Raw genomic sequence first — 12,154 nt, 5'->3', positions numbered from 1 at the left:
GCTCATAGATATCAGAAGATAATGAACTGTAATCTATCACTGGGTTTTGGGTTCCAGAAAAGAAGTAACTTACACTTGAGGTCATTTCCAATGATAAAATTTAAATTTTAATTATATAATTTCTCAATTGTAACAATTTTTATAGGTATTTAAAATTTTAAAGAAAAGCTATTAAAAGAAAGATGTTTCTCCTACCTTAAACGTTGGGGAGAGATAGTTTTTCAGAAACCAGAATTTAACTGGTGTTTTTGTATGACGTAGAACAGAAAGCATCATAATTCTGTGGAAATATAAGTCTATAATAAACAAACCAATACACACAGGTCATTATATTTCAACTGCACCTGAATGGTGCTGAAACTTTTTAATTTTAACTTTTCTTAACCCAGCTTAAGTGGAAATTTATATCTATTACTAATAAAAAGCTTTAAAAAGCACATGTTCAAGACCACTTGGAGATAGATGTGTTTGATCCATACTGGACAAGCAACATTAGAAAAAAGTTTCAAAAGTGGATCTGTTATCAAGTTTTATTGTGAAAGAGGAGCCTGACAATAAATTAGAATAACAATTAATCCCTAATGTTAACTAGGCTACTGAGATTATTTATTTTAGAATATATTGTTTGAGTTTAATAGGTTGCTGAAAAGAAAACCAGTGAGAAAGAGAAAGCATGGTTCAAGCTAAGATCCTGTTCAGAAAACCATTGATAACTCTAAAAAGAAAAAAAAAAAAGTTCAGGTATGTGAAAAAAGTGAAATCTTTATTTTGGGTTCCATTCTTTGAAATTTTTGTCACATTTGTTTGGTGTAACCAGACAGATAAGCAATAACTTGTGAAGCGTGTGAACATGTCAAGTCTGCTTTAAAAATCAAGGAATAATAAACCTTAGATTACAGCAAAGAAGCATACAAAATATTTAAAAATTAATTCTCTCCTTTAAAGTAAACAAGTCTTTCCTTTTATGAAGGCTGTTGACGCTTGCGGGAAAGAAACACAGACATTCAAACTCTGTCTGACTACTAAGAAATAAAAGTTAATACATACAAAATACTACTTTCCAAAAAGATATGCATGAAAGAATTGTGCAATTCCCATTCAGGAAATGAAAATCACTAGATCGGACACCTGTAAACAAGCACTCATGGAAATGAGAAAAGTAACAGAGAAATAGTGGTAAACAGATTAGGCCAAACTAAGAATTCTTTCAAAGCAATCATTGCTTATTGAATAATCCATGTCCACTGAGATATTAAATAGAAGTGAAGTCACATATGGACACAGAAGAAGCCATAGTTCGGACTACACATAAACAGATACAACTCCAATGAAGTCACTGCTGCTATGTCTTCAGAAAGAGAGGCTGAACTTCACCTTTTCTCATCCTTCATCCTAGCACATGCACTCATGAAAGGCACGGAGAACATTTTTCTTTCTTCAAAGATCAGTGATATTTTTGAACATCTATACTTTGTTCTCAGAGATGAGATTGGTCCTTCTTTAAGCCTTATGTCCTGATATTAGCTGGGATGCAGTTAATTTTCTTCACAGTAGCTGGTATAGTGCTGTGTTTTGAATTTTTGATGAAAATAGTGGTGATAACACGCTGATGTTTTAGCTGTTGCTGAGCAGTGCTTACACAGAGCCAAGGACTTTTCAGCCTCTCGTGCAGCCCTGCCAGCGAGGAGGCTGGGGGTGCCAGGAGCTGAGAGGGGACACAGCCAGGACAGCTGGCCCAAACTGCCCGAAGAGACATCCCATACCGTGTGGCATCATGCTCAGCAATACATCTGGGAAAAAGGAGGAGTAAGGGGTGGGGGGGGACATTTGGAATTAAGGTGTTCATCTTCCAAAGTAATTGTTACGCATGATGAGCCCTGCTTTCCTGGAAGTGGCTGAATACCTGCCTGCTGATTGGAAGTAATGAACGGATTCCTTGTTTCGCTTTGCTTGGATGTGCAGTTTTTGCTCTACCTATTAAACTGTCTTTATTTCAACCCACCAGTTCTCACACTTTTACCTTTCTGATTCTCTCTCCCATCCCACTGGTGAGGGTGTGAGTGAGTGGCTGTGTGTTGCTGAGCTGCCTGCTAGGCTAAAACACACCACCTTGTTAGAAAAGTCAGTTTCTTTATGCTGCTTAAATTTATTTGAACCTTTACTTACCTTAAAAAACGTTCATATAAATGGCCCGAAGCGACTGAAAATATATTAAGAATATCACTTTTCTTTTCCTTCTCTTCTGGTGGAATTTCTTCTGAAAAACTAAGAAAATAATTGAATTATTATATAAGCATGAAGAAAATACTACTACATTACCATTGAGATTGTAAATAATCACAAGTCAGAAAATACACAAAAGACATACTCATCCTACAGTAACTGAATACCTTTACGTTTTTATTTCCTCTGCACATCCCTATGATACCAAAATCTTTTGGGAAGTACACCTCACAACCACTCAGGACAAATGACGGAACAACTGCAGTCTCAAATTTTTTCAGTCAAACAGGAAGGCATCAGCGATGCAGCAATGACTGCACGGTATGACATCTCCGAAGAAGGCAACCCTTCCACTAGCGCTGAGTTCTCATAGACTAAACAGACTGCAGGTCCCGGTCCCGAACAGTGTTTCTGACTTTTTTTCCATACTGAAGAGGAAGGATCTGTGACAAGTTTCTAGACTGGAAGAAGCTGGCAGACAAACTGCAGGACTTGAGCTCATGCTCCTGAGCTACAACTTTGACTCAATAGGAAGATCAGCTAAGAACTTTATTGGGTGAGGGTCTGCAGAAAAGTTTATTACAATTACTTACAAAAGTCAAACTTAAAGAGGTATTTCATTGACATATTTAAATAGACTTCATGGGCTTTCATAAATTTTGTCTAGCAGCAGAGAAATAGCATCATAGCCTGCTTTTTGATGTTCAGTTTGATACTGATGAGTAACACGTAACACATATTGAGATTGATTCCCTGCCACAGCAAAATAATAATAATGTTGATGGAGAAAATGAACAGGAACTAGAAATGGAAAGAAAGGATTAAAAAGGAAATAAATAATGAGATGTACAAGACATCATAACTTGTCTTTTTCCCCCTTTTATTTATATTATAAATCCCCTGGGGAGACATCAGGTCTTTTCAGATATTTGTATCACTATCATCTAAAAAAACACATTATGAGGAATAATAAACATGTCCTGGAATAGTTAAAATATAAACAATTTATTTATTACCTTGCAACTGATTCCAAATTTCCTTTTTCTGTTATTCCATCAGTAAGGAGATCTTCATTCACTTTATCAGGCTTTTTCTGTACCTAGTCATGTACGATAAATGAATTTATGTAATTTGTGAAATTATTTGATAATAATTACTACTTCAATTGTGCTATCAAACAACTACTGGTTAGCTGGACTTACATCTTACCAATTCCCATTTCCGTGAAATAGTTACTGAATTGTGTTAAACTGGACTGTAAAAATGTCATTTCATACTTTTAAACTATGTACAGAACATATCATAAGAAGAAGCAAAGTATCATAGCTCATTTTCCTCCCGGACAGAAGATAAAGGTGTGATTTTGCGATACAGACATTAGCGGACAGAAGAAGAGTAGCAGGGTGGTGCACCGTGCACTGAAGGGAAACCGGGATTCTCGTAATCCCTTCACAAGGAGAAAATGACAAATCTGTGCCTGAAACACTCTCCTGTACAACTTAAGCCATTTCTGTTGTCCCACCCAGCTACTAAATAAGACACCAAATTCATTTTGTTTGCTGACCTTAATCTCCTTGATTAAAAAATAACTTTTTGAAACCCAAATACCTTCCAAAACTAGGTGTTTGAATATATTGTTACAACCATAGCAGTTTCTCATGTTTACACTGTCAAATTAACACTTGCAGACTTCTCTTCACACTAAGTCTCCTTTTAACTAAGGGTGCTGAAGCCATTATACTAGATATCGCTGAAGTGGTTCTAAAATGCACCACTTTTCACATAAAATATTTTTCCTATTTAAAGCAAGCTGGCATCCTTTACCCCTTCTCTGTGGTTTAAAGGCAGTCTCCTCACCCTCCAGAATGTTACTTGTTTTCTTAAGGTTCTGGAAACTTTCAATTAGAGAACTGGGGAAGAAACTCTGGAAATAAATGATTTTTAAATACTTCTTTCTATTTATGTTTATATAGTTCTCTCTGCTTCTCAGTGTCTGATATTAGGACAGGACATACCAAATACACATAAACAAAATATTACTTACATAACGTAACTTATTTTTCTTTGTTTTTGATATATATTTATGATTTAAAGTAATGTAATTTCATTTACACAGATTTGGAAACTTAGGGCAGAATTCAACATGCCTAATTTTGGTATCTGGACTTCTTGTAAAGTCCCTCCCCAGTCACAGGGCAGAACTGGATGCCTCAAGAGGTGCTCACTCCTTGTTTTAAATACAGTATTGAGCTGGGATGAGCAGTCAAGTCCTCTGGACTGTCTTTCTCATTCTGCTAAGCAGAGAAGGAGTTTAAAGCACCTAAAATTCAGACTACAGATCAGTCTTAGACACCTTAAAGTTGATGAGATAAATCCTATCTATGTTATGTACACAGATGTATTATTTTAATAGCTATTTAAAAATCTCCCACACAATTAGTACAACCTGACTTGATCAAATTAACCAGATTAATTTACATACCCTTCTCTATTTAAATTTACAAAATCTAAATTATATATTCCAGTATATTTCTTCCGTTTAAATATAGCCTAAGACATGTGAGCTTTAGTCATATATAAAGAAATAGTGCAGACAAAATATCTCTTTACATACTTGAACTTTGATAATTTTGCTTCTGAAGTTGTTTAAAACCACAATAACATCAGCCAGGTCAGCTACAGAATCTGTTCCTTCATGGCTGTGAGGGGAAAAAAAAATGTGCAAATGTACTAACTCATTAAAACATGCATTATCACTTGTGTTTAATTAGAGGATAAGGTTTAGGATTGCTTGTATTTATAGAAACAAAATTTCTTCACTTGCACCTAATTATATCCTAACTTAAGACACTTCCTGAGCTTTATTCATACCTAGTCATTGCCCTCAGTTTTAACCCTCACTTTTTAATTTGAATTTTTACAGGAAATTTTATTAACCAATGAAAAAATGCAGCAATCTAGAGCTGAATATATTATTATGCATTATACAGATACATATTGTATTAAAATATTAAACTACATTTTATTTCTCAAATACGGAAAAAATCTTAGAAATTGCTTTGTGATGGCACTAAATGTACTTTTAAAATAAATCTACTTTAAAAGGTCTGGTGAAAGCTTCATCACAGTGCTGAAAGAGTAAGGCTGGTAAAAATGGTTGGTTTTGGTAACAGACGGGGCTGTAAGCAATGCACCACATGAACATTTGCCCCCAACCATCAATTTAAAGCTATTCAGGCATTTCTAAACTGCACTCATCCACTCAGTAAGAAGTATGAGAAGTGTTGCTGTCTCTCTGTGTTGCTGCGAAATAGCATAATTCTCAAATTTTATAGCTCTTATATCTCAAAAGCCCATATATTTTTCCTTCAATCCTTTCTTTCTTTTAATGCCATTATGTTTTCCCCTTGCTACAGCTACACATACAAAAGCTTGGTTTAAGAAAGTGATCTGCTACCCCTTAGTTTTGCCACCCCCTTTTTTTTTTCTTCAATCTGTTTCATTTTACTTACCTAAAAGCGACAGGATTTTATATATTTACTCGTATCTTCTATTTAATACACTTCCCTAAAACCTATGATCACTAAGTTTCATAGAGATTTTTGCACAAAACAATGCTCAGAATTATCTTGACCTTTCCACCAATTTAGTTTTACTTTCACACTTTTAAAATATTGCATATATGAACAGTCAGTCAAGAACTGTCTTCTTATCACAGCACTCAACATAAAAGGGCACTGATCTCCACCGTAAATAGTGCAATTAAAAAGCTCTAAAATAGTAAAACAAGAGCCATACTCTTTTCTGTTGACAGCAGAAATGGCAGCAGCTAGCACAGTCAAGATTTTAAGTGGTCTTACTTTTGCCCTTAGTTTTTCCACAATCAAAACTTTCTCTTTTATTCACTCATTTACCTCAAAATTTCCATGTTACGAGTTCTGTTGCTATCTCTGTAGCTCCACTGATGAAGATAGTTTTCCAAAGTATTTAGAATATTCTCGAACTGTTTGGTTTGGCCATTAATTTAACATCACTTTTGTCTCCTTAAATCTCTTCTCTGGATCCCCCACTATCAACTCCAACTTTATGAGCTCACAAGTGTTTTACTCCGCACTGGGCTCATCGTGATGAGTTTCTGTCCCAGTAGGAACAATGTATTGGAAATAATGAGAGTTACCATTAATTACACTTAACGCTGGTCTTGATATAATTTATCTGTTTCTCCATTCAAATCCTTGTATATTTCCTACTGTAACACTAGATTTTCTTTTCTTGACCGAGTACTTCTCTTCATTTTGATTCCCAGTCACTCATTTACATTATCAATGGCTACGGACTAGGATGTTCACTTGTTTTGAGGTAAGTATCTCTCTGACAGAAAACTGAGTCCATCATACTCTCCTCTGATTTTAACTTAGTGTGCTGAATCTTATGGAGGATCTCTCCTCTTGTACCTGTGCATGATACTCAGCACGTTGCCATTTTATTAATGTAACAGATGTACATTTCAAATCAGTGACCATAAGAAAAATGTATTGAATGTGACCCCTGGTTTGGAAGATGTGGGATGATGATTTATGAACTCCTTTAACAAATACAGTAAGGATTTCGTGCTTTTTCCAAAAGGTACTGAACACTGCTAGCACTGTTAGTGTAACTTATAAACTCACTGAAGGCAGGCACAACTTTGTTTTTAAATCTTACCAAAACGTCTTGCATACTGATGGCACTATTAAATATTTAACAATAACTACTTCACTGTTATATAATCATTGAATAAAACTAAATATGTCCAGCAGACCATTTAGGTCACAGCCTTAATCTGTTTCAAAATACCTACATACTTTTAAATACAGATAACTCCATATGGAGAAAAAAGCATTCAGAGGAGACCCTTTCAAATCTCAGAATAAACAAACAATGCCTTGCCCAAATTGCAGAAGATAAACATTTCAGTTAAGCAGTCTGCATACCATCAAAATATAATAAATTATACCCAGTTGCCTTTTTAAAAATGAAATTTTCAGCGGGAGGCTATATCTATCTATTTTTATAATGAATTATTCTCTTGCAATACCTACCTGTTTCCCTACCGACATCACAGAACCAAAGCTCTAATAACAAGTAGTGTTCAGACTGTCGCTGAGTATATTGATTTTAATTTTCCTAACATTCACAGTAATTTATTGATAACATTGATTTACAAGTGTGACTGCTTCTGAATAATGATCCTTGTTATAGCCACTATTTGACAAAAAAAAAAAAAAGCTTATTTCAAAAGCTGTGTATTTACACAGAGTAAAAATAAATTACTTGCATGTGTATTAGATGTTACTATGAGAGAAGCAAAATACTCACTGAGTTGTTAAACACGCTGTGACTTCAAAATCTTGTATTTTCCCTAAAACTCCTATTATAACGTACAGGCCTGTGCTTCAATAGAATGGGTCAAGTACAGTTTAACAGGAGTGGCTCTGATTAATGTACAAGGATAAAGAATACCCTGCAATAACTCTTGGCAAAATTCCATGTTATCAAACAGTTGCATGAGTTCTGACAGCAGTTTGGCACTACTAATACTGATATCATTAAAAGTAGTATCAGAGATGCCGGTACAACCCCCCAAACATACTTTAGCTGTTATATTCTAAGTCTATGGCTTGTAATAATTAAATGAAATAAATGTTATTTTTTTAATTCGTCATCAAGTATTAATTATACATAACTTAGCCGGGCTCAGTAAAGCCCATTTTTATTACTTCTTAAAGAAAATCTTTAAGAATATCTTAAAACACTGCGGATGTTTTAAGTTTCCTTTGAACCAACCTAGAAAGTAGAGTGGTTTTGTTTCACTTTGCTTCATTTTTTAATTCAACTATAGCTCACTACATTTTTTTACAATGATATCTTTCATAAATCAGTTTATATACTTTAAGAATTGAATATTAAATTAGACATCTTATATAGCTACACGTGGTGGAGATTAAGTGAACTTCTTAGGATAAATACTACGCTTTTCTGCTTTTCCAACAGATTGTGAGCCATTGCTGAAACAAAATAAATTGAAAGTTGCAAACAAGTAGAAGGAACTTAATATCCTGTTAACATGTCTCCCTGTAACACTGGAATTGATGCATTAACTAAATACTCACAAAAACAGCAAGCATGGTCATTGTTTTACTCATTTTATAATAGCAGTTGATGACTAAACATCACATGGAACTGTGTGTTCCTGAATTCCAAGTAATAATAAATATTTTATACGAAAATTGACCTATTTCAGCCCACAGAATTACAGGGAGAAAGGAAAAAAAGGCAAGAACTGAAGCTAAAATAAAACAACAATGTTTCTCTACAATGGACTGGATCCAAAGCTTCAAGAGGAAGCCCTCATATACTACAGATATATGCTGTGACATACACCATGCAGGGAAAGTATCTAGCTGAACAGCTGGCGTTACAGGCATGGCTTTGGCACCTATGGCTATTGTACCCTCTTCAATGAAAAAGGACTGCTGGGGAGAGGTGGGATCTACCTGATACACCACTTTGCCACTGTAAAGGAGGGCTTTACAGCAGGTTTGTCAGGGAATGCTGACCAAAGACTAAGAACAGCTAGTAGTATGTCAGCAGTGAGGAAGTGCTTAAGGGAAGGCTCTCACGCTTCTCCTGAGAAAGCAGCATGGCTGGGAGCCTGTCTGGGAATGCACACAAGATGGGAAATAAACAGAAGAAAGTAGAAGTTTCATAGCTGCGAAGCTATGATCTCATTAGGATCACAAAAACGGCAGAGAAGCACACATGCCTTGAGTGATTCAAAGACCTCTTACGAAGGATAGGCAGAGAAGTCACGAAAGATGGTTTGCACCTGGCACAACGTAATGGGTTGAATGTACAGAGCTTTGCTGTGGAAGAAGCAATAAATCTATCCAGAGTTTATGGGTAAGGATCAGAGAGATTAAGGTGACATTGTGGTGGGTGTCTGTAAAAATTGCTTGATCAGGAAGAGGAATTAGATGAAGTCTTTACAAAGCTGGAAGATGACTTGTGATCACAGACTGTGGTTCTCATGGTAGACTTCGAATATCCCAACATCGTCTGGAAAGGCAACATGGCAGGGCACAGGCAATCCAGATTAACAAGGTGTGTTTCTTTCTATAACTGTGTATCTTTCTATAACATATACTACAGCTTAAAGTAGAATTTTGGCCTTACGCAAATCTAAAACATTGAAGAAATGCAGGAAAGTCTTACGACAAGAGAATGATACAAAGGCAAATGAAATTTAATGAAACTAGTAGTACTAATGTACTAATAGAATTTAATGGAAATTGCTGTGCAAGAAAAAAGAAACCTAATGATAATTAAGCTATAAGAAGCTTTAAATTAGCTATTAATTCTCAGGAAAGAGATCTTGGGAGACCGTAGATTTCTAAGAATACCAGCTTAGTGCCTAGCAATACTGAAAATGGAGATCAGGCATTAGTACTTAATAGAAAACAAAGCAGTAAAAAATTTACCAATGCTATTACACCACAAGTCTGTCTTTAATTACGGCCAACCAACTCAAAAGGATAGAGCAGAATTAGGGAAGACACAAATAAGAGCAACAAGGATGACTGAGATATATGGAGAGCCTCTGCATGAGGAAGAACTATACTCAGAATTTTCAGCTCAGAAATGAGAAAAAATAAAGGAAAAAGAGAGAAAGGCCTATAATACTATGAACATATCTACCCACATTTATTACAGAGAAATACTTCTATTTATGTCAGGTATATCCCACACAAAGCTGCAGAGTGCATTAGTTCATTTTTCTTAATAAAACATGCCTTTAAACAATACTTTGAAAACCATACACTGGTGAATATTTAATGCTTCTGTTCTATCCTGTCTTTCAATTATGGAAACAAAAGCAATTTCAAATTTTAAATTACAGCCTAGCTCAATGTAAAGAGAAGAGATGTCTTAACAGAGTGGAAAACTTACTGAACAAAATAGGAAAACAACTAATACTAAATTTATATTGAAAAAGATCAATGCTTAAGACAAAATATCTCAACACTCATTTCAGAAATGCAAGAAGCATAAAGTAGAAAAACACCATCGCAGAATACGTAGTCTGAAATTAAACTACAATCATTCAATAGACACCTCTACTCAGAAGCAGATCTTGATTAAAAATAGTATTGGACTAGAATCATGGATAAAATTTCACAGATAATTCAAATCTGGTCGAGCAACTTTGGAAAATGTGATTCCAGACAGAAGTAAAAAATTTATTACAATATTTAGAATATTAGGAATACAGTATAATCTATCATACACAGTCCACTTTATTTCCAGCCTCTCAATGTATACACACAATTCTAGATCATCCTCGAAGGGATTATATGAAACACTTCTTTATTTTGCTACTTAGCTTTGCAGGTGTGCGGTAAAATGAGTAGGTAGTGAACTCTATTTTATGAAAAATCGCCCAGAAAAAGAACACTTTCAAATTTAGTTTTTATGTTTTATAATTTCTTCCCCTTACACTATCAGGAAATAAGGCATCTGTTATAAACTGTAAATCATCATTTCGTCCCTGTTCTACTTTTTCATGTTATTTTCGTTCATTTTTCTTCAGTACTGTCAGATCTTTTCAAAATATGTTGAACTTTAGCAGATTCATTTATGTTTCCTAAGGACATATTAATACTTACGAAAACACCTGATAAATCTCTTCAGATTTTCCTTGACGCAATCTCAGTGTCCAAGCACCTGGATTTGCTTTCAGCTGAAAATACCCCTATGAAAAGTAAAAAGACAGGCATTTTTCTGTCAGCATTTCATAATCAACCATGTGAATATCCAAACATCAATTACAGAACATTTGGTACTGCAGCTAAGGTCAATAAACACTACCTACTGCCACACTAATCCTTAATGTAATATGGTATAATATCACCTTTTCTGTATGTCCATATTAATGTGTTCCGTTTGTTTCTAGCTGAATTTGAGGCATATACAAAATCTTCATCTAGAACAGTAGGTGAGCAGTAAAGACGTGAATTATTAAATAGACCCTAAGCAGAAAAGCTTCTTTCAAATTAAAAATTTTTGTCCGTAACAACTTTCCAGTCAACACAACTCTTTCCAATTTAGGAATACTGCATACAGGCATCACTGTGTGAAAGCCAGATGAAACAAGCTTTGGAAACAAACATGGGAGCTTCATCATGTTGAACACCTTCTGCTGTTGAGAAAGCATTCAGTACTTGTGTAAAAGTCAAAGAGTCACAGTTTATTAAGCATTTTATTCTTTGTGATACAATTTTCACAGAGAACTGAGAATGGCAGATAGGTGACAGATCTTATTCACCAAAGTTAATCTTTCTCTATCAAATTACCTTAGACAAGACAAAATAAGTCTTTCACTTCAGGAATCACAAGATCTTCTGCTCTACAAACTGATGCCAATAGAAATAATTACTTCAGGTGACCAGAGGAATTCTGAAGTGCAGGTTTGTCCACAGAGGCTTTAAGCACTTATCTGAAGTAACTAAAATAGAAGCCTTCTTTGCTTGGATCATTTTTTAACAAAAATGGTTATTTTAATCAGAAAGTGATTCATACCTTATGTTTATTGGTAGAGTCTTCATCTGAGGATATCTACCTCCTATTATCGACTTAAGGCAATGAGACTCCAACATTAGGCACTTCAGGTAAAGGTCTAAAATTAACCTAAACTAAAATCTATATTGGATTTTAACAGTGTGAGGAAAAAGCTGGGCAAATCAGAGATGCACATCTTCTTTTGTAGATGGTCTCAACTCCAGGATACTGCTGATACTTTTAACATTGGTAATTTCGCAACACAGAGAAATTGATTTTTCCATTTAGAACAACAATGGACTTCTGTATTACGAACAAAAATCTCATAAAGAAT

The 12,154-nt window shown here is 34.9% G+C and overlaps 1 protein-coding gene across 3 annotated transcripts in view; it reads right to left on the bottom strand.

Moving 5' to 3' along the window:
- Positions 1 to 12,154, bottom strand: part of UGGT2 (UDP-glucose glycoprotein glucosyltransferase 2) — a 95,050-nt gene that overhangs the window by 15,102 nt on the left and 67,794 nt on the right. For all 3 annotated transcript variants that reach the window (XM_080605996.1, XM_080605998.1, XM_080605997.1), the window contains 5 exons: positions 10,929 to 11,014; positions 4,838 to 4,922; positions 3,240 to 3,322; positions 2,167 to 2,265; positions 196 to 280 (listed from right to left, as the gene is read on the bottom strand). In XM_080605996.1, coding sequence (XP_080462122.1) covers positions 196 to 280; positions 2,167 to 2,265; positions 3,240 to 3,322; positions 4,838 to 4,922; positions 10,929 to 11,014 — 438 coding nt within the window. The remainder of the gene's footprint in view (positions 1 to 195; positions 281 to 2,166; positions 2,266 to 3,239; positions 3,323 to 4,837; positions 4,923 to 10,928; positions 11,015 to 12,154) is intronic.

This window comes from Anser brachyrhynchus (assembly GCF_964034855.1).
Source record: "Anser brachyrhynchus genome assembly, chromosome: 1".
NCBI classification, from domain to species: domain Eukaryota; kingdom Metazoa; phylum Chordata; class Aves; order Anseriformes; family Anatidae; genus Anser; species Anser brachyrhynchus.
The sequence above is the reverse complement of the archived record's forward strand: the minus strand, read 5'-3'. Positions and strand labels throughout refer to the sequence as shown.